Here is a 23561-nt window from a genome sequence, read left to right as displayed (position 1 = left end):
TAAACTCTATTATAATGCACCTCAAACTTCTTTATGTGTCAGAATTCCCCAGAGGGCTTGTTAAAACGCAGATTGCCGGGCCCCACTGCTGAGTTTCTGACTCAGCAGGTCTGGGGTGAGGTCCAAGAGTCTGCATTTCTAGCAAGTTTCCAGGTGATGCTGCCACTGCTGGTCTGGGGAATGCCACTTAGTGATTGGCTGCCATCTCCTTTCTTTTGAAGCTACTTCAAGTCCTTTTTGGAATGAGGCAAGGTAAAAATTAATAGATGATGATTAAATAGGGAAGAAAATGGAAGGCTCTCTCATTGTCCTCCAGGGCACTTGAATTTTTTGATCCTGGTCCAAAGGATTATACGTATCCTTGTGAAATGCGGTCTTAACTAGATTAGCTTCATCATGCCAATTTGTCCGGCTTTTTTTTTTTTGGACCCTAATTCTTTCATCCAAAAAATTGGCTCTTCCTCCTGAATTTGTATCTGAAAAATGTAACTGCTGATAAAAATAGAGGTGGCCACATTCTTGGTGACTTACGGTATTTGTGAAGATCATGAAAGATGTCATGGGAGGGAATCTAAAACATAGGACTAGCTGACATGTTTTAAGTTTCTTGAAATCATGAGCTCCTACGGTTTTCTGAAACATCTCCAAGACCCTTTGAATTCATGTGTAACAAGCACTCACTCAGTAAGACCACGAGACCTTGGTCTTTGTGGGTGAGGGCAGTCAGTCCCCTTCCCCTGTAGTAGTAATCGCTGACCACAGCAGGTGCAGCCGGACTGAGGTACAGGCATGTTCTGGATCACGTGTTAGGATCATTGTGTTCATTTATATATATATATATATATATAATTTTTTTTTCTTTCTAAAAGTGCACATCCTGGCCCCAGCAATGAAAGCTGCTTCAGCCCACACATCTATTCCCATGTGCCATTAGGGTTGACAAAAACTGCTCTGGTAGCCCACAGTCAGCTGTTCCCCCAAAGAAGAGATGGGCTTTTTCTGAAAAGCATTCTTTCCGAAGGCTTTGTGACAATTGGAAGGCCCCCCCACAGAAGCTGGCAGATATGTAGAAACCCCATTCTAATTTCTCTGATGATGGGGCATGGAGACAAAAGGAATTATTTGTAGCTAGAAAACATTTATGGGGTACTTCCTATGTAACAGGCATGGCATGAAGTGTTTTATAAGCATAATTTTTACAACAATGATAACAGTGCAAGGAAATAAATCATATTATCACATTTTACAGAGAACAAAACCGAGGCATATCGAGGTTCTTGAAGCCACAGTATGAAAGCAAATCATGTGAGCCCCGAGGCTGTGCTTTTGGCTACTGTGGTTTGCTTCTGAGAGACCATCACTCAGTTTTCCCGGTTACAGAGAGGGGGCCTCTTGACTCATCTGGCCCATGGAGCACTTCCTACGTACTGAGCATATACTAAGGATTGGCTATCCAGAGTGAACAGAGGGCCCCGAAATTACCAAAGCTGATTACAGTACAGTGTGCTGGGTGGCTTTGTGGAAGTATAGGCAAGAGAGCTCACACAGCCACAAGGACATACGCTATCCCCACAAGATAACTATGAAGTCAGAAAAAAATCCGCCCCCCCCCCCGAAAAAATTCCCCAAGGAATTGTCCTAGTGGTCCTCTGCAGTCACTAAAGCTAAATTTAGATTCTTAGCTTTAGCCCTCCGGCTCCCTCTCACCTGAGTTGCTTGAAATCCTGGAGCCTTAGTTTACTCATCTCCAAATGGAATGGCAACGTGCTCACCCTCCAGGGTGTTGGTGTGGATGGTATGTGACAGGGCATGTGACAAAGAGCACCTCACACACAGTAAGTACTCAATAACCGTGAGCTGCTGGCATTGTCACCCCCCGCCCCTCTACCTCCACCATCACGACACAAAGATGGTGTCACAGGTCAGGTTCCCTGGGAAGCAGCCACTGAGCCTGAGATTTGCATGCAAGGAGGTGTGATGGGGAGAACTCTAGAAAACAACATCTATGTGCTTGTGAGGGCAGCTGGGCTGGGTAGAGGAAGAAGTTCAACGCTGACACAGAAAATTCCAGAGCTAGGATGGCCCCTCAAGTCATCATGAATCAAGAGGCAGAAGTTCAACACTGACACACAAAGTTCCAGAGCTAGGATGGCCCCTCAAGTCATCATGAATCAAGAGGCAGAAGTTCAACACTGACACACAAAGTTCCAGAGCTAGGATGGCCCCTTAAGTCATCATGAATCAAGGCCAGATGATGAGGCCTTCATACTCTCACATCAGCTAGTTGTGGATGACAGCTGCCCCTGGGGAGGGAGCACAGCCTTGGGCAAGGAGGCTTCCTTCACCTGAGGGCAATTCCTCAGCAGGGGCACAGCTGGGAGTGGTCGGCCACCATCACTCCGGGTCCTGGGTCTTCAAAGAGGGTTCTGGGTGGTGTACCCAGCATCCACTACAAGATGGGTGGCACATTCTAACTTTTCCGGGTTTTATTCCCTTGTGGGCACAGAGCGGTTGTCACTGATGGTATTTATGGAGCTTCTTTGTATGGTGGCCCCTGAGGAGGAAAGGTCTGAGGATTTTATAACTAATGCAGGGAGGGAGGAAAAGAGAATGAGATCTTTAAGCCAGGACCTGAAAAAATAAGAGGAAAGGGAAAGGCAGGAATTGAAGAAATCAAAGCACCAAGGAAGGGACAGAGACTAAGAAAAACGAGAAAGGGAAAGGCAGATGGATTGTCAAAATAGATGCAGGATAGGTAAGTCACTTGGGAAGATGCATGAAAAATAGGAGTTTGGGGCTTTCTATGGGTCTGTGGGAAGTCGGAGGTCACAGAATGCTGGGAGGGATGTGGACATCAAGGAGAACACTGCCAGGCTCCAGGTGGGAAACGTGGAATTCCTGCGGCTTGGGGAGTGTCAGTGGCCACCCCTGCCAGCTCCTGGAAGAGCAAGACAGCCAAACGTGAGGCTTTGCTCTGAGCACAAGCAGCACCCAGAGGGGGAGGTGTGCCGTCTTTACTCTGCGCTCCTCTTGCTGCCGCTCTGTTCATCAAAGCATTTAACTCCCAATCCAAGCGGGGGCAAAGAAGCAGATGTCTGAGTCATTCCCTCATCTCCCCAGCGCTGACATTTCTGTTTTTGTTTCTTCATCTCAGCTGATAACTTGAGAAAGCCCAGGACAATAGGCCTTGATCTCAGAAAATCTGGCTTCCAAATTCTTTTTTTTTCTTCCTTTTTTTCTTTTTGGGCTTGTGTAAGCACCTGTTTTGTTATCTCAAGACTGATACCAATCTGCTAGGAGAGGGGGAAAACACTCATTGTCTAAAACAAGGACACCTTTTATGCAAATCTCAAATGGCACCTCTCATTGGAGAGCAGCCAGAATTGTCCTGGATGGACCTCAGGAGAGAGAAGCCACCTGTGTTCCATCAGCAGTGGGAAGGCTGGGATGGAGGCTCAGACTCTGCTCTCCCCGTCACTGGCCTGTGGTTCCTGACACTGGCCCCCTCATGTCCGCTCCACATGACCCTACCCACCCTCTCTAACCAGTGTTTTCAAATAAACAGACCACTGCGGCCATGAGACATACAAAGTTCTCAGACACATTTGATGTTCTTTGTAATCTACGAGTTTGCTTATGAAGTCAATAATGCTGTCATTGCCCCCACCCCCGAGATCCCCACAAATTCTGGATGATGCTGAGGGCAGCACAGTTTGGGCTAGAGTTGTACAAATCTGTTTTATTCCCTCTGAGAGAAGAAATAGATTCAAACCCTGTGTCCAAACTAGTATTCAGAACACACTTCAGTAGTATTCAAAAAATGGAACAAAATGGCCCATGATTGAGAATCTAAATATCAAGAGCCAGCTTTCAACAGAAACAGAAAAGCATGGTTCCAATGGGTCCAAAACAAGCTCTCCTTGATGCCAAGACTAACCCCTTGGTTTTGGGGCCTCGAGTTATGTATTCACTCTCAGCCTCTCCTGGGGACACAGCAGGTATTTGTTCTCGAGAAGGTTCCAAAAAAGGTTAAAACCTCTGTGTTCCACGTGAGACGTTGACCAAGTCTCTGACACCAAACAGGTGCCTGGCAGTGATTGGTTACATAGAACATTCAGTCTAATTCCATTTAAATTCAGCAGCCCCTCCAGCATGACTGTCACGATGGTGACAATGGTGACTGTGCTTCCCAGAGGTTCAGAGATCAACAAATAAGTGACTACATCGGGTGACACTCCCCGTAACAAGGGATGGTACAAGGGTCATAGCTCGCATAGAGAGGGTAGGTCCCAACTCGCTTTGCAGGAATCACAGAGGTGTCCCCCAGAATGTATCACTTAGGAAAAGGGTGTCTCCTTGGCTCCTGTTCTCCCAACCTCTTCTGCCTCATCCCACCTCTCAATGGCGGGGAGAGGCAGTGTCAGACAGCGCCAAGCAGTTCCTGCTTGACTTCTCACCAGAGACCCAGAGGGGTGAGGGCCCCGTAGAGAAACAGTCCATCTGGGCTCTGACATGACAGTGATCCCCTAAGTCATCACTACTGATAAAAACGAGGTTTTGTAAAGCAGTTATTTCAGTAGGAAAGAATGAGGTGAAGACTGAAGCAGCAAATTGTGCAAGGGAACATTCTGCAGCGGTGGAAATGTGCGGTATGTGTGCTGTCTGGCCACGGGCCATATGTGGCTACCAAACGCTCGAAATGTGGCTAGAGTGATTAAGGAACTGAACTTTTAATTTTAGCTAATTCATATTTAAATGTAATTGGCCTAAGAAGGAGGCAGTGGCAGAATCACTACCCTGCTGGCTTCCCCATAGATTAGGAGCAACTCCAAGGCTGAGTTGGTCTTAAAATCCACCTCTCTCAGTGTTCACTGCTTAGCACAGGGCATGTTCTGGTCTTGCAAAAAATGATGCCTCCACGGAAGGTGTCTGTAGGACAATAGCTAGGAATGATGCAAGCTCTTTCCTTCCTTCTTGCTGACGGGGATGATCTCTGCAGCCTTCTCGTGTACTTTGGTGTAGCAGGAAGGAGGGGAACTGAGAGGATCAAAGTCCTGCTTGATTGATGTGCTTTGGGAAGAGCAAAGATTTACTTCTGGAAGATAAAAGAATAGGCGCGAAAGGTGAGCAGAGATAAATGCATAAGACAAGAGATGCAAGGGTAGAATTTGAGAGTCCGGGGCGGGGGGGGGGGGGGGTGGTCTGAAGAACACCGGGGGCCAGCAGGAGGTTTGGAGGTTAGCAGGAGGCCTGGGGGGATGGAGATGGGGAGAGGAAATTTTTGAGAGGTTTTTCTCTGTAGCACAAAATGGATCCAGCTTTGTTTTCCAAAGGACTCGATAGAATTTGACAGTGCTTTGAAATTATATTGGAAGTTGGGCTTCTATTCAAGAGCGAACAGACCCAACTACATCAAGGATACAGAAGGGAAAAAGAAGAATAGGAAAAGCAAAGATGATGTTAAAAGAGCAAAAGCAAGAAGTCGAGTCTCCCACAAGTGCTGCTGGCTGAGGACAGAGAGGTTGAGGCTCCAAGGGAATAGGAGGGTGAAAATTGCCTTTCCTGTTTATTTCCTATGGAGGCGCAGCCCCAGAGGAAAGAGTCCTCTGCAGTCACACAGAGAAGGTTCTCAAGGATCTGAAGGCAGAGAAACGTTTCAGGAAGGTGGGCACATTGCTAGCTGCATTCCACGTCCCGGGTTCTGGCTGCAGAATGCTGACTCCGAGTTTATTACAAGGTCCCCAATAAGTACAATGTCAGTGCGTCTAGCGGGGAGGGTAAAAAAATATGCATTTACAAGATCACTCAGACCAATCATAGGAATGGTGGGTTGAATAGCTCCCCATTAGCTGATGGAACTAGGTGTAGTATAGACAAATGAAGAACAGTTGTTTCTGATCTTAGATGAGGAATCTTTTTTTGAATAAAAAAGGAAAGTCTATAACTTGATGGAGAGTCTGTTGGAAGAAGCACGTGTGTGTGCACTGGGAGGAAGGAGGGGGGCTGCAGAATACAGCTTGAAAACCTCATCAGCGTTCAGTGTAGAACTCAAGACTGCTGGGGCCAGTGGAGTTGCTCCACTATCAATCTATTTGCATGAAGAGCAGCTAAGCCTTCTGGGGAAAAGAAAAAAATTCATCCTAAGGGAAATGTGAATTGGGGACTATAAGTAAGTCTGGATGAAGCCACCTATACCAATACAAGAGCGGGGGGCGGGGGGTGGGACTTGAATCTGATACAAGATATATTCTACTACTCATATCACCCTTCATCTCCAGGGGGTTAAGTCTAGAACAGAGTAGTGGGAAATGGATATAAAATCCCTGAAGATGAAGCCCTGGAGAAAGAGAACCCTGGCTCAATCAACATCCGCTCTCTTTGTCTAATTAGTTGTGTGATTTTTCAGCAAGTTCCCTCACTTCTTTGATCGTGTGTCTTCATCTGTGAAGTGTTTGGTATCCTAGAAATTCCTATAAAACACTTAGCATAAATACTCAATAAAAGTCATTACGATAATAGTGACGGTAAGTAATTAACGAAAGAGTGTTACATTTATTAGCTCTGAACAGCAGGGGCATGAATACATAAGGTAGCATAGGCTGCTTTTAACCTATACGGAGTGGAAAGGGTGCCACGGCCCTAAGCAGAGGGCCACACCACCCGGAGTTGGAGAAGAAATGGGAAACGTGGTGAGGCGGCTCCAGTGTATGGCAGGAGGGGCAGAACAGGGCAAGAGGAGGGGGTCAGAATCAGTGGGGCAGCCAGGAACACTGTCTGTGTCAGTGCAGGAAACCCTGGCACCCACCTGGCAGGTGTTGAAAGGGGAGGTCCTGAGACCTACCAAAGAAGGTAGAAACAGAGTCGTGGACATACTGCATGTTTTAAAAAGATGGGTTTTCCCCCCCAGTTGTTTGAAATAACGTATTTATTTTCCAGCGTTACTGAGATACCCTTGACCTACACCATTGCATTAGGTAAAGATGCACAACATAATGATGTGATATGTGTGTATGTTGTTAAAAGATCACCATGTAAATTTAGTTAAATATTGTTTGAGCATCCAGGCTGCTGGGGCCTGGGTCCCCAGGTGGACCCACGGTGCAGGAAGGCTTGAGTCAGTGCTCCTGGAATAAAAATCCCCAGACACAGCACAGAGGGTCTCTTCAAGATCCCGTGCCTCCCACACTCAATGCAGCAGGATGTCAGTGAGGAGAAAATTACAGAGCATCTTGCAAAGTCGGAGACCCCCATTTCCCAGCTGAGGGGAAGTACTTATTACGGAATTCAAAACGTGAACATCCAGTTTTGAGAGAACAGATTGTATCAAGGAGAGGTAAAACCAGACTGTCTGAAAACATAGCTCCTTTGGTATCCTCTCAAGTCTCCGCTCAAAGCCTCGCATGCTGGAGAGATGTAGGCCTCCTATCAGGGGAAGCTGAGGTGACAGAGGGGAGCTTGAAGCCACACTGGTGTGGACCGGCTGCCGCCTGTATTAGGAAAGTCAATACTGTTGGTATTTACAAGTGAAACAGCAACTTGTGCAGAAATAGACACCTAACATTTAGGGGAAAGTTGGTAATATATTCGTTCATTCCCCAAACATTTATTGAGTGCCTACTATTAACCAAGCACCAGGCTTGGTGTTCACCAGTTAAATAATAGAGCAAGTTTCTAGCATTTCCAAGACTACCAAAGAGATTTAAAAGGCAGTGGGCCTCTAAGTTGAAAATATGATATATGTCATTTAATATGATTCAATCACTTTGTGCTGAAAATGTAAAGTCCCAGGATAGGGAATGGAGCTGGCTTCTCCAGTCCCCTCTCTGGTTCATCACTTTTTGTGGTGAAGATCGAAGTCCCCAATCCCCCACAGTGGCTACCGTTTTGATTAGTTAGGTGTGTTTCTTACCCCTGTCTTCTGGTAACTGCCCTCCTCCATTCCTTTCAGAGTATCTACCCACCCGACTCCCCAACACACACACACACACACACACACACACACACACACACACACACACACACACTTTGTGTGTTCCTAGTAGGGCAGTCAGTCATGATGCTCCATTCTTCTAGGTCAGGGTAGGAGGGTACGAGATGCAAATGTGGCCAAGCACGTCATTCCCTTGGGCCAGGCAGAGAGAGAAAGAGAGATCCAGAGGCTGGTATGTGATTCACAAAAGGCCAGTAAGATTCCTTCCTTGATACTTGAAAATTGGGAGAAAAAATTGGGGCTCTGCCTTGGGCCTTGCTAAACTTGCACAAGGCATCTGGGGCAGAAGGCCACCATCGCTCCTAGTCTCAGGAAGGAAGCTCATTGCAGGAGGAGCACATGAAGCTACCTGGTGAGGAGAAGACAAAACATGGAAGGGAAAGAAAGGGGAGAGCCTAGAAGGCCAGAGATAACTTCACCACGATGGTCAGCATGACTGAAATAAAGGAAAGAGAAGACAGAGCAAAAGTGACTGGTCTTCTTTTTGAAGATCTCTGAGCTTGGCCCAGCTTCTGGCACACAGTAGGAGCACAGCACATCTTGGCTCCATTTCCTCTCTTGTTCCTTCAGGAATTCATCGGAATCTTCTTGCATATGTCATAGGGTGAGGGCACATCCTATCTGGGCTACTTTTTGACATCAGGGTCTGGTACCCTTTGGAGTCTGAATAGTGACTCCATCCAGAAAACTTCATCAAGTATGGAGGGACTTTTTAATGCCCTATTCTTTGCATCTCCTCCCTACCATTAATATATATTAAACATATACTATGTGACAAGGACGTCATTCAACAAATATTAAATATACCACTGTTGCTATGTACTTTAGACATATTATCTCTTTTTACCCTCCCCACAAAAAAATACCCCATAGGTGCTGTAATTATACCCACGTTACAGATGAGTAAACTGAGATAATAAAAGCTGAAGTCATTTTCCTAAGGTCAGACAGATTGCTAAAACCATCAGATCCAGGACTGGAATCCAGGTCTGTTTCACTTCAGAAATTAACTATTTTATAACTTTGAAAGCATTCTTCCTCCCACCTAGTCTGGGTGTGTAGTCAATGCCAGTCCAAGAAATGAACCATTAGCATTCCCCTCACAGAAGATAATTATCCTGCATTGGGCTCTGGGGACTACAGCCATTTAGACAAGTCAGGAGTAAGAGGGCCCAATGCTTTCACTTTCCAAGGGGCTCCTGTCTGGGAAAGCCCTGTTTAGCACCCCCCTGGCTCCAGAACAATGCTAGGGATGAGGCTTAGCTGAGGGATCAAAGGTCACTGACAGACCGAGATTGAGGACAGAAGCTGACTGCGTGTTTTCATCAAGAAAATATCATGTTTGAAGATGAAACAGCCTCTTTTCACTGAAGCATATATTTTGTCTCCTGGGCCTTCAGACATTAAATTTACTCATTTTAAGACCATGGCTTCAACTGATTTTCTGTGTGAGATCACACACAGAGGAATCAAACTAATTTGAGATTACACGGCTGCTGCCCTTTTCCTATGAAGAGGCTCTTCTTGTTTCTAATTAAACTTCTTCTTCTATGACAAATGCCAAGATGCCAAAAAAGACCCCTATTAAGGGAAGTGTCAGGAACTTGGCGTCATGGGGGTGCCATCCCCATGCCTGGGTGGGCTCTCTTTCAGTGCTGCATGCCAGCACTGTACCTGAAGGTCATGGGATTTTGGCTCCTCTGAGTGCGAGTGAACCGAATTCCAGAGGCTGGGCTGTTCTGCACACCCAGCTCTCCTGAAATCCCTGCTGCCACCCATGAGGCTCAGTCCAAATCCATTCCAACCCTGGGAATGAGATTCCAAAGCCAGCACCCTGCTCCCTGGTACCAATAGGAGCACAGCAGGACCAAGAACCAGAGGAGGCATTGAGTTCCCACCTGTGTTTTTACAGCTTGAGTGACTGAGGAAGGGAAATAACCTTTTTTGAACACCCATAATATGCAAGGAGCAGTCAGCACTTGGCAGACTCTCAACTAGTCTTCCTATGGGCATAATCACCAAAGTGAGGATAAGGGCACGTTGGAAGTACTATTTGCTTAAGATCACACAGCCAGGGTGAGGTAGAGTTAGGGTCTGAACGCAGATCCATTGTAGCTTCTCGCTCTTTCCATTTCACCTCTGAGTCCCATTTTCCTCTCTTGCAAAGTAAGCATGATAACCTCACAGGGTTTGAGGGTCCGGTGGAAAATGGAGGAGGATAATGGGCTTTGTTGCTCCGAAGATGGTGCAAGTAGAGGGCAGGATGAGCACAGTTATCAGTCATCACTCCCTTTGCCCGTCATGGGTCACCTGCCCTATAATTAAGATTGGGCTGCTATTTATGGGAACCTACTGTATGCCAGATGTTCTATAAGATGTTCTCTACCTCCTTTTTCTATGAAACAGAAGAAGCACTGAGTCTGGGCTTCCTTTCTTCCTCAAATTTCTGGGAAGGGAAGAAGTCCATTCTGTTATTGGAGGAAGAGCAGACATGGTCACTATCCCCAGCCCTCACCAGGGAGGCCACAGTTAATGGGAAAATACAAACTTTCATGAATAAGTAAGATCCCTGAAGCAGCATCTCCATCTCCTCATCACCGAGTAGGGTTCAATGTGAGTCAGCACAGAGTCATCCTTTCCTGTCAAATCCTGGTATCTCTATCCAGCACGGAGTGATTCAGAACACTTTGTTCCCATCTCCATGCCAGAGTGGCTCCTGGCTTGGGTATTAGGGACCCTCCAAGCAATTTCTCAGTTCTACAAACATCAATGTCACTTAACCTCATGTACTCCATTTGTTTATTTGAATAAACACAGGAAAGATAATATTGGCCATATTTCATTGGATTGGACTTATCAGTGACACTTTAATGCTATGTTGTTTGGGGATAGTCTACAGTCAAGTTGCCAACGTAGCAATAGCCCAGTGGAGGCAAAGGGGGCAGAGGAAGGAACCTGAATGTCATGAGTGGATCCAAGGAGTGGTGATTGTGTTTAGTCAGCGTGGGTATTCCGGGTCAACAGTCATAGCAATTTGATTCTAAGTAGATCTCCAAAGGGTCCCATACATCAGCAATGGAGGGAAAGTGGATGCGGTTTAGAAATACAATGGCCATTTGGGGGGCAGGGGGAGGTGAGATGGCACTGTACCATTTTGAGTCTTATCAGTTATACTTCAAATCAGTCAAATGCATGCATGGTCCTCTGTATTCCTGATTCCAGTCTTGGTGTCTGTCTGCCTCTCTGTACCTCTTGGTCCCTTATTGTCTCTCAGTCCTTTCTCTCTTGTGCCTTTGTCACTGAGTCTTTCTGATTTTCCCAAATGTAAAGAGTCCAGGAACAGGCTGACTGGGATTAGCAGTTTGTGACCTTCACATGTCTCTGAATGTCAGCTTCCCATCTTTAAAATGGAGATAGTAATATTGATACTGTTGAGTTGTCATTAGGATAAAATGAAACAAAGTCCATAGCAGGCAACTCAGTGCGTGGCTCCTAACAAGCGCTCGGCAAATGTTAGTCCCCCACCCCCACCCCAATGCACTCTACCCGTGACATGTTAGAATCCCACCATGTGTTGGCTTTCCTTTAGTGTGGCCTGCCCTCAGCCCATTTTCAGATCAGCCAATAGAGCCATGACTGGCTGGGACCATTTTTCATCCAACTGCTCTCATTCTAGCAGTTTCATGTGGCCTCTCTCTGTAAATCAGTCTGGGAAAATAAATGTCCCCAATCCATTAGTGCCTTTCCATCACAAGCCAATTTGAGCCACAAACCAGACAAGGCTTGTTAATGGCCACTTAAATATATTTCTGCAACCCAGCCTAGAGACCCTCAGCCTCATATCCTCCTAGCTTCCGTCCAAGAGAAGTCTCACTGTGACAGGACTTCTGGCAGCAAAAGCATAGACCTGGCCCTTAGGAGTTAGCAGGGACCACAATACCCTAGTTTGCCTAGAACAATCCTAGTCTGTTCCTGCTCCAGAGTAATTATTAATCGGTGCCCCTTTAACACCCCAAAAGTTCTAGTTTGAATGATACACTGTAGAGGGTAGCTATGGAAACCAAGAATAATAGTTTAAATAATAATAGTTTAAAAAATAATTGCTATGATTTCTTGACCACTTGCTATATGCCAGGCATCACCAAAAAGGTCTTTATACACTGGATCTCATTTCAACTCCATTACAACACTGTAAAGGGAGGTGCTATTATCATTTCTATTTTATAGACCAGGAAACTGAAGTTTAGAGAAATAAGCAACATGTTCAAGGTCAGCCGGCATAGAGGGTGATGTCTGAGCCTCAGTCAGATCCCTTTTTCCTAGACAGTACACCCATGCCCCCACTGCTGGAAGTGATGGCAACTCCTAGCTCAATGCAGTGCCCTAACCCCCACCCCTCTTCCAGAGGAATGGAGCTCAAACAGAAGCCACCTTTGCCTGAAAGGCTTCATGCCCCCACTGCCCATACCTGACTGCCGATGGGGCTGGGGCAGGGGGGCGCACACGGGGTGGGGGTATGCGGGGGCACAAAGGCTTCCTCTATTGCTTCAAGGTCAGATTGACTCTATGGTACAATCCATGCGCCAGAACTCCTGGTGGGATCCAGGGGAGACGAAATCCTTGCTTAATCCTTTGCTCCCGTTCTCCTGAAAGCACCCCCTTGATTGACCACTTAAAAAAGTATCCCTATCTCAGGCTCTGCCTCTAGAGAGCAAGACCCAAGACATATGGTTAGCAAGTGGCAGGGCTGGGACTCATGTCTAGGAAGGTCTCCCTCCTCATCACGGAGCAAATGTGACATGACGTTGCCTATATTATATACATGATTTAAATGATGGCCTCCAAGTTATCAAATTGTCAAGAAGTAAATCACATAGGCATAGATATAGCAACAATGATGACAATAGGCACAACTACTGTTTATTTAGTGCCAGTCTCTTTGTTGCATCTGATCCCCTCAATGACATGAGGTTCATTGCATTATCTGCATTTTGCAGCTGAGGCATGGCAAGCTTGGAGAAGCTGAGATGTATCTGTTGGGGTCACACAGATAGGAAGTGATGTGGCTGGGGTCTCCATCCAGATCCTTCTTACAAAGGCCACGTGTTTTTTCTGCATGGTCCCTTAAATCGCTTGCTGTGTAAATTGCTCAGTGAATGGTTGACTAAAGGGGTTCCCCATCAAAGCTGATGCTCTTGTAACAAATTAGAAGACTCTGCAATCCCTCCCACCCTGCACTCTCCAAAGTGGGGTTTTTTTTGAGCTGCATTTGACCATCATGTCTCCATTTGGGGAGAAAAGCCATATTACTCTGGGAATAGCTAGAGAATGTTCTCTTAAGTCAGACATAAAAAGATCAAAGGAGCCGTATTCATTGAAGAAAGGAAGGAAAGCAAGCTTGCATGCCAGAGGTCCAGAGAGGTAAATCATATTTCCTGTGGCTCTTCCACAGAGAGAGACAAAATGGAATGGAATAAAAGGAAAACAGCAGAGCTTTAAGGAGAGACAGGCCAAGACTCAAATCCTAACTGTACTGTCTGTATGATGTTTTTAGCAAATCACTCAACATCTCCAAGCCTCAATTTGCTCTACCATAATACCTATCTCATTGGAACATAAATGAGAGGGGGTAAATGAAATAAAACATGTATTTCCCTGTACCTCTTCTCTTCTATTTCCATAAAATTTATAGAGCAACCAACTTGGACCTTCATTCCAGGTCTGAATAATACTAGCTTGGATGGACTATGCTTTATTCCCAAGCAAATAGCATATCCCATTTGATGATAAAAGGTTTCCATTAAAAATAGAGAGCAGATAAAAGGGGGACCTTCATCCAGGAAGCCATCAGCTGATTCATAAAAATACAGAATGAGTCATCCTGGCTCCCAAGGCTAAACTTACAATCAGTAGGCATCTCTGGCCAGCCAATCCTAGCCCAGTGGAGGAGGAAAGGCCCAGCGGGCAATCTTCACAAACCTACTTCAATCCCCCCTTGCAAAACTGATTAATTCTGCTTCCAGCTTGGGGAAATGAAAATCAATCTGGGCCCTTTGCAATACTGGATCCCAAATGTTCCCCCACGCCTGGTTGGCTTTTTGAACAAACGGGGTGGGGAATCTGCAATGATTCTACTGTGTGTGTGTGTGTGTGTGTGTGTGTGCGCGCGTGCGTGCGTGTGTGTTTGTGTGCGTGTGTGCGTGCGTCTGTGTGCGCATTTGTGTGTTATGCGTGTGTGTGTGTGTGTAGCTCCAATAAAGAACAGGCTTGTGCATCTGGCTTTGAAAAGCAATCTCCTGGCTTTCATCTTGACATTTATTATTTCAAAATGCTTCAGTTCCTATCAGTATCTATGTAATTAGCCTAAGACTAGAGAACCCAGACCTATTTGTACTGCAAATGATGCTCTTTTCTTTAAAAAGTAGCTTCAACCTTTTCAATCTCTGAACATACCCTGGATGGAGAGCCATAAATTATACTCACACGCACACACACACGAAGTATTTTTGATCCATGGCTAAGGAAGGAAAATTATCAATATAGAATTTCAGTTTTATGAAGCAGACGTTCTTCTACCAGCAAATGAAGAAAAATAAGGATTCAACAGTCCTGGTCCAAGCGTCTTTTCTCACTCCGTTCATTCAGCAGTGACTTAGTCCTTCAGCAGTAACTGATGTTGGACACAGTGTGTGCCACGCACTATGCTATGCTAAGCATTGGGGATTTGTTGGTGAAAAGGGCAGACGTAAGCTCTGCCTTCTGGGATCAATCAGCTTGGTTCACAAGAGTTAACAAAATAGAACTGTACAGGGTTCCCCAGTTTGCAAAAGCCTCTTCCCTTACCCTGAATTCCCAAGAGTCATGTTTAGAGGCAACTGTGACCAGCTACATGTGTGAGGAGTGAGTCAGAGACCAGCGCCTGCTTCTCTTGCCAGCTGCCTTCCAGCCTGGCATGTGAATCCTGCACCTGCTCTCAAAGCAGTGAAAGGGAGAAGAATCTCGTTTGCATTTTTCTTGCCTCTGCATATGGTCCCAGAGTCCGGGTTTGGGGTCTAACCTAGGAACAGGTAAGCTGACTGCTGCTTTTGGGAGCAGCGTCTACTGGAGACTTTAAAACACAGACATGAGAAAGGGGTAAGTCCATCTCTGCTGAGAGCAAGTTCCCCTTAGGTGCTTCCCATGCTACTGCATAAAGAACTCAGAGTGTTGGGTCCAGTGAACCCTCTGGGGTGAGCCCTCCCTCCTAGAACTTCAGAGAAATGATCACATAGTGACAGCACACAGAGAGGCTTAAGCCCTCCAGAGCGAATCCCAGCTGCACAGAACTCTGAAGTTCCCCCAGGAGGAGTGGGGAATGGAAGGGCACTCAGATTGCTGAGCTTCGTTTGAGATGGGGGCAGGAGTTCTGAGAAGATTGCCAGTTGTTTGTTTTTCCACTTTGGAGAAGCACAGAAGACTAGTGGGGAAGAGGGAGGCTTGGCCTCAGCCCTCACCAAGCTGAGATGCTCCAGGACCTAACTCCCTGTTTCCCAGTCCCTTTCTGCCTACCAGGGCACTAGAGGGGCAAAATGCAGGAGTGGGTAGAGAGAACACACTTCCCCAGCCCTGCACTCTGTCGCCAGCCCCAGCAGAACCACAGCACAGAGGTTTAAGAAGCAAATCCTGGCCAGGTCAATTAGTAGCAGCATGGAGATCTTGGGCAAATCACTCTGTCTGAGCCCTGGTCTCCTCTCCTTAAATGGGGGATAATGATGGTACCTAACTCATCGGGTCCCAAGAAGTATTAAATAAGATCGCACACATAAAACTCTCAACATCAAGGCTGGTACACAGTAAGCCGACGGTTATTATTATTTTTTTAACCGTGTTATCAACTCCCTCTCCTGGCAGCTGAGCTGTCCTACCCGACGGAGAGCCCCCGCAGCGCAATCTTCCAGACCCCGGGTGCTGGGCGCCACCATCCACCGCGTTCCTCCCCTCGCAAGAGCTCCCAGTTCCCTCCGGTCACCCCTAGATCTGACTTGGCGAGGGCGAGGGCCACCTCGCAGCATCCTTCCCAACGTAAGCCGGCCGCCAGCCGTGGGGAGGCTCTGAGACCGGGAAGGGCGCGGAGGGGGCGCCCACGGCCGCTCTTCCCCGCGCAGCGGCCCCGCCGAGGCTCCGCCACCCCCGCCCCGGGAGCGCCGAGCGCGCGAAGAGAGAAAGCAAGAAAGACGGGGATACTGGACCAGGCTTTGACGCGGATCTTGAGCTCGCCGTCCTGCGGCTCGGGCATGGCCTTCCTGGTGACCCGCAGCTTGTTGAGCCCCCCGAAGCCGGCCAGCACCACAGCGCGCATCTCCTGGGCGTCCCCGAGGCGGTGAGAGCCGCCGCCGCCGCCCTCAGCAGGCTCCTTGCCTGCCTCCTTCTCGATCATTTGCTCCGTCTCCTCCGCCTTCTCCACGCCTTCCTTGGCCATGGCGCACGGGGGCGCGGGGCGCACGGGCTGCGGCGGCTGCGGCGCGGGGGGCTCGGGCTCCTCTCCCGCGGGTTCCTCCTGTTGAATGTGGGATGCTCGGCTGTGCAATGGCTGCAGCTTCTGCGAGCCGCGCCAAGGTCCACAGCCTCCGCCGTAATCCTCGCAAGAGCCGCGCCCCCACTCGCCCCCCCCCCCCCCCCGCTCCCTGCCTCTCTTTCCTGCCCAAGCGGAGCCTTGACTCCAGTTCCAGAGCCAATCTCAAATCGGACTCTTGATTGCAGCCACAGAACCCAGATTCGCCCAGGACTCGTGGATAAAACACGCAGAGAAGACACAGTGTCCTCTCCGGTAGGCGCAGTACTTTGTTATTTACGGCTCAGGCTCAGCGCCGAGAAATGGACAGAGACGAACGTCTGGGCCTGGAGGATGCCTCCCGGAGTCGGGGTTGCCTCCTCTCCCACTGATCTGCGTGGGCCGGCGGGGTAGACGCGAAAGGGGGCTGTTTCCCAAATCGCCGGTACCGGTTGGAAAAGGGAAGAGGTTTGGGAAGCGGGAAAGGAGAAATCCCACTTGCTCCCCTGAAGAGTCTAAACCAGGGTCTTTTCACTCCAGACCCTCGGGGTCAGTGCAGATGCTCTTTACCAGGCATCACCAGGAGCCTCTTATGATGGCTAATTCTCCCCACCCGCACCGTTTCTGGCCATCAAAGAGGCTTCAGAAAAGGATTCTGTACCAGAAAAGGGTCATCTTTTTGTTTTGACCTCCAGAAGATCAATGTACACTCCCGCACCAACACACACACACACACACACACACACACACACACACACACCAGTAACTGGCTTTTTGGTTTTTGTTATGAGCCCTTTGAAGAGGAGCTTATAGAAAAGCTTGGACTTTTTAGGGGCGCCTGGATGGCTCAGTGGGTTAAGCATCTGCCTTGGGCTCAGGTCCCTGGATGGCGCCCCGCCCCCCATGGAGGGCGCAGGTGGAGGGAGATTGCCTTGCGTCTGTTTAAAGGAAGATTGTAGTGGGGGAGTGATGGATGTATATTCTACTTCCTGTGCAGCCACTGCCAGTTTTGGGACCTTGAGCAACTCACTCAATCTTTCTGATCCTCAACTCTGTCATCCATAAAATGGGTACATTACTTGGGTTTATTTGCATTGTGCTAAGTGCTGGGGTGGATGAGACTTTCAGTGACAACATGGTCCTTACCTTTAAGGAGCTTATTCTCAAGCATGAGGCAGGGAGGACACCGCCAACAAATAGAAATGACACAGTGAATGGTGTGAGTGCCTCTTCTTCCATTCTCCCTGCCCCTCTCTTCTATTCCTCAAAAATAGTATTATGTTCCCTCTTGCCACCTGTGCCTGGAATGTGTGTGCCACGTCCTTCATCTGGTGTGGTCTTCTACTTCACTTTCAACTTAAGCACCCATTCCTTGTATCCACAGGTTGGGTCTGCATCCTTTATGGTAAAACTCTCATGGCCATTTGTAATGAACTTTTATATGATCACCTGATAATTAATGTCTGTTTTCTTTTTCCAACTGTGATCTTCATGTGGGCAAGAGTGATTTCTGCTTTTATCCAGCATGGTTTCCCTGAGGCTTAGCGCATGATTGGTACATAGAAAATGCTCAGAAGAACCTTTGTTGAGTGAATGAATGAGCCAGTGAATCCATGTGCTACTGTGGGAGCCCAGAGGAAGGAACTGGCTCATGGAGTTGGAGAGGTCCTCATGGAGGTGAAGAGGTTTGAACTAGACCTTGAATGATAAGCCAGGTTCCTCAGACAGGGAAGATCACAAGCACATTCAAACACATGGAAAGGGGTCAGGGGAAAGAGAAGACACTGTCTTGTTCTGTATGGGCTAACCATCAGCTGTGGTTAGCAGTCCCTGGAGACTAGACTGAAAGAGTGGTTGGAACCAGCTTTTGAGGTGGTTTACATACCATGGTTATAAAATTTAAGACATAATCATGGAGGCAATAGGTGCCACTGAAGTCTTAAAAAAAAAAAAAAAGAACCAGGGAATGGCATTACTGTATTTTAGGACAATAACTTCGGCGGTCAGTGGGTGGTGGGTTAGATGGAAGCATGGAGATTAGTTAGGGACTATGGTGCAGACATAAACAAATAAATAGATAAATAAGAAGAGCCTTAACTGAGGCAGTGACTGTACAGGGAAAGAGGGGCCAGATAGGAAGCTGAGTAGACAAGGCTGGTTAGTGAATAGTGAACATATCACTGTGAACCCAACTGTCCAAGTTATGAAGTCTGTTTCCATTGTGCGATATAGTGTTTAAGCTGGATTCTATCCTGAAACAAGACTTTGAGTGCCAGTGGTTTATTTTGGAGGTCATCCCAGGAAGCTCCCATCAGGAAGGAGGAAAGTGAGATCAGGAAGCCAGAGGAGCCAATCCAAGGTGCATGAGTAAGCAGGTTAGCAGAGGGACGAATGGGACTCAAATCCACAGGAGACCCTTGTGGAATAAGCCTCAGAGTTGTCCCACCCAAAGAGCAAGGAAATGGGTATTTACCACTATATTTTCTGCACGATTGGCTAAGGGCTATTCCTGGAAGTATTAACTCCCTGGCACTTCCAACCTGCCCCATGCACCTGGGCTGAGAGAATCCCCAAGCAGAGAACTATGGAAGCTTTCAGTAGGAAGCCATTGTCTTGTAGAGGGGATGGTGAGTTTAAAGGGGATATGGGTTTGTGGCTGACAACATCTACAGTATATTATATTGTTTTGGAGTATCTACTGTTCTGGATACCTCAGGTATGTTTTATAGTAAGATTCTCAGAATAACTTTATTAGATAAGCATTATACTACTTTATAGAAGAGGAAACTGAGTCTTAACATCAATGCTCTTAACATCTCATCACACATATTTCTTTGAACGGGCCAAGCCAGTTCATGCCCTGAATGACAATACTCCATGGGATTGTTTATGTTCTCTGCTCATTTATTGGCCTCCTAATACCTCTGTCCCACCAAGATTCTTTGCCTTTATCCTGAGGGTTTTCCTTTAGCATCAGTAAAGTAAATCTACTTTGCAGTCAGCACATAGCATATTTAAGAAAAAGTGTTTGCCTTATATGTTAAAGGAAATATAATTATTCCCTCCAAGGGAATCTTCTGGCTGTTTACAAACCCCAGATTATAATTAGTATGCAGGTGATTGTCACAACAACCAAGAGGAAACACACCGTGTTCTGTGCTGCTCGGGGAGGAAAGACTTCCTCTGAGTCCTATATACCACTATGTGAATTGTTAAGTATTCCCAAACCTGCTCCTCTCTGGTGGAATATGGCAAAAGCCATGCTGCAAGGCACCTCTCCAAATAAACACAATAAATCTATTTTCAATTTGTAAAATTGCTTTCTTGGGCATTCACTCACTTAGAGCTTCAGTTGGAAAATAGTGTACATTGTAAGGCAATGTCAAACAGCGGCCGCCTCTGGTGGAACTCAGTATTACAGCTCAGCTCTATGGATTTCTTTATGGTCTGGGAACAGCCCTGTGTGCCTTTGAGAGGAGTGTAGACTCAATTTAGGAATCTCTCAAGGTACTGGCCATCTGAGGGAGTGGCCAACAGAGGTGAGGTCTTTGAGTAAGGATGCATGGGAAACAGTCATAGTCGTTTTCTAAATAACTTGGAATGGTTCAGTAACTTTCCAGAGAAATATGTCACCTGAGGCAAGCAGTCAATGTCTTCAGCTATATCCTTTAATAATATTTATTCTCTTGGGGTGCCTGGGTGGCTCAGTTAGCTAAGCGTCAGACTCATGATTTCTGTTCAGGTCATGATTTCAGGGTTGTGGGATCGAGCCCCGAGTCGGCTCCACGCTGGGCATAAAGCCCACTTGAGATCCTCTCTCCCTCTGCCCCTCCCCATTCTCTCTCTCTTAAAAAAAATGTTTTTTAAAAAATGATATTTATTCTCTTGTATTTTCCTCAATACAAGTAGGGTCATTTATTATACATACATTATATTATTTAATCTACGAAATAATCCTGTACCATAGGTACTATTATTCCTATCCTACATGGGAGAAAATTTTTAATAGAAACTGAGTAACTTTCCCAAGGTCACCAACTTTGTCTGTGGCAGAGACAGGATTTAAAGTGGAAGCCATTTGAGTCCAAAATGTGGATATTTACCCACTATGCTATAAAATCTATAGTTTTATATGCTGTTATAGTTTCAAAATGCCATGGAATGGGTTGGGGGAGGGAGACAAATTTAGAAGGTCAATGGTGAAAAAACGTAGGAGATCCTGGCCATTGAAAAATCTTAGTAAAATCCAAGGGCTCATAAGGAAGGACATGTGCTATAATTTCCTATAGTTTGTGTTGGTGTAATTTAAAAGATAATGGAGTGTGATTGCCATGGGCACAGAAATATTTTCAGAGAAGTACTGGATAGGTGTGCAGCCCATCCTGAATGTGGTAGAGTAAGCTTCCTAATTATATCTCGTAGGACCAGTCATAGCCGGCTAACTCTAGATGTGTCAGAGGAGAGAAGAAAGTGAACTGACATTTATTCATCACCTTTTGAGTGCTGGCCTTGGGCTATTGCTAATACTGCAGGTAGAATGGTGAATAAGACAAACATATTCTTGGTCCTAACGGGGCAGCATTCCTCCCAGGGAGATACATATTGGTTGAGGTTGGGTTCCCCAGAAGCAAACCTTTCTTCATTCAAATTTCTGAATGCAAATGACTTATTTGAGTGGTGATTCCAGGAAATAGGGGTCTGTGGAAATGAGACCAAAAAGAGAAGATGCGTTTATCCAGCGGGTTACCACTGTCATTGGCTCAGGTTAAATCCTGCTGGAGAACTCTAGATGATGGTGTAGAGGACACCTCAAAGGCATCCTAATCAGGAGGCAAGGTAAATGCAGTGCCTACCAGCTCCTGTCAGTCCTTGGTCTAGGGCTGTTGGTGGGGGGGGCGCTAACCATCTGCCCCTCTGGTCTGCCCTGTGTGGGGTTGTTTTGGAGTCAGTGGCTCGACCAAGCTATCCTGAAAATGTGACAGGTGCTTCAGTGTAACGCAGATGGATCTTTGCGCATGGCAGGGAGGAGTTCCAAGAGGGTCTCTGCTACAAATATTAAACCAAAAATATTAAATAAGTAATTAAGTAATTTACCAGTGCTGTAAAGAAGAAATATAAGGTGCTGCCTAGAGGGTCAGAGAAGGCTTCCCTGTGAAAGTGATGATAAAGTAGTAAATTCAGCTACAAATAACAACAAGAAAGAAGTGGCTTAAATAAGATAGCGTCTCTACAAGGTCACCAAGGATCAGTGTTCCTCCCAGCTCTGTGCCTCACCTAGGTGAGGATCAGCCCTCATTCTCACGGTTCAAGTTACAGTCCTCACACACCCATGTTCCAGGTAGCAGGATAGAGATGAGTGGGAGGGGGAAAGATCCACATCCTTCTTTTTAAGGAGACTTCAGGAGTCCTCCACATCCATCTACTTACCTCTTATTGGCCAGAGTCTAGTCACATGGCCACATCCTGTTGAAAAGGAAATGAGGAAATATAGTTTTTCCTTTCTGAAGTGACGTTGTCCTAGGTAAAAGTCAGGGCTCTACGCCTGATGGGAGAGAAGAGAGAGAACACTGGGAAGTATAGCAGCGCTATTGAGATGCCACTGGAGGAGAACGTGTAGAGGATGGAGGCCAGGCCTTCCCATGCCTCCCGAAAGCACAACACAGTCCAAGGATTCCCAACTCCTGTGACCCAGCGCTGCTCTCTCATCAATTCCTTTAAGACAGTTTTCCACCCTCTTGGAATTTTCTCTTCATAGGAATTGTGGTTTTATAATGGAAGTTAACAAGAAAACCCAATTCTTATTCCATAACCAAAAGATACTAGTCATAGGACACTGAAAACCTTTTACCTCTTTATGAGTATGATCATGTATGACTAGAAATAGAAACATTTCACCTATTCTTATCCTTTTATCCATAGAGAGATGATCTTATCGATCGTTTAGGATCATTTGGCTAATGTGGTCAGCTAAGTAAGGAGAATATACCACCCAGGACTGAGTAAGGAATTTAAATCAAGTAGTTTATGTTTTTGAGCCCTTGTTCATGCCAAAAGATAATTTCTAAGTGATTTCTTTTACCCCTTTCCCTAAATATTATCTAGGGTTTTCCTCCTAGTTTGAAGCTGTCTGATTTCTTGCATGAACCATCATTATAGTGATGCTGTCTGCCTCTCTAAAATGTTGCAGAGAGCTGTGTTTTCCCCCAAAGTAGTTTGCTATAGATCACCGTGAATAATGGTAAAGGGATGGGGATGTAAAATTCAGGTTCAGAAGTAAACAGAGCATTTACTCCTCAGATGGAGTCCAAGAGAAACCAGAAAGGAGGAGCATTCCCTCCCCCACCCCATCAGCACCATTTTTCTTATAAGCTGAGAGCATCATACTATAAATCAGGATGAAATAACCCTCTAGCTAACTCAGCCTCTTATTTCCCTGATGTTTTGGGGATAAGAGTTGATTTCCCAGAGAGTTTTGTTTCCTTTGTTATTTTATTGGCCCATATCCAGTTGGTTGGGCTGTCTCAGAGTAATGACTGTGTGAAGTGACAAGATCCCAATGTAAATTGAAAATGCTCAATATAAGAAAGGCATATTTGCCTTTCCTTTTGTGAAATTAGAAGACTCCAGCCCCTGGAGAAAAGGTTTTCAGGGGCAGGCATCCTACCCTATTCCTTTTAGTATGCCCCTTTAAAAATTTATTGGGGTGCTTTACCCAAACTAAGTAGGCAAGAAATAATGTCCATTCATCATCCATCCATCCATCCATCCATCCATCCATCCATCCATCCTTCCATCCATCCATCCATCTATCCATTTATCCATCCATCCATCCATCCATCCATCCATCCATCCATCCATCCAATTGGTATATTCCTGCTGTGCAACAAGCAAAGTAGAAGGAGCACATTACCTTGTTGCCAGAACTTGTTCAGATCCCAGTTTTCCAGTTACTAGCTATGCAGCTTTTAGGCTCCAAGAGGTTAAGAGAGTTGCCCAAATTAAATAAGAACCAGAAGCCCTAATTTTCAAGCATGGTGTGAA

The 23561-nt window shown here is 46.3% G+C and overlaps 1 protein-coding gene across 1 annotated transcript in view; it reads right to left on the bottom strand.

The window, feature by feature from the left end:
- Positions 1 to 16555, bottom strand: part of VAT1L (vesicle amine transport 1 like) — a 137382-nt gene extending 120827 nt beyond the window's left edge. Inside the window, exon 1 of the mRNA XM_045796052.2 lies at positions 16219 to 16555. Within this exon, the coding sequence (XP_045652008.1) occupies positions 16219 to 16448 (230 nt within the window). The 5' untranslated portion in view covers positions 16449 to 16555. The remainder of the gene's footprint in view (positions 1 to 16218) is intronic.
- Between the last annotated feature and the right edge of the window lie 7006 nt (positions 16556 to 23561).

This window comes from Ursus americanus, chromosome 21 (assembly GCF_024610735.1).
Source record: "Ursus americanus isolate L20-20 chromosome 21, mUrsAme1.1.p, whole genome shotgun sequence".
Lineage (NCBI taxonomy): Eukaryota > Metazoa > Chordata > Mammalia > Carnivora > Ursidae > Ursus > Ursus americanus.
Note: the sequence above shows the minus strand (reverse complement) of the source record. Positions and strands in the feature narration are given on the sequence as shown.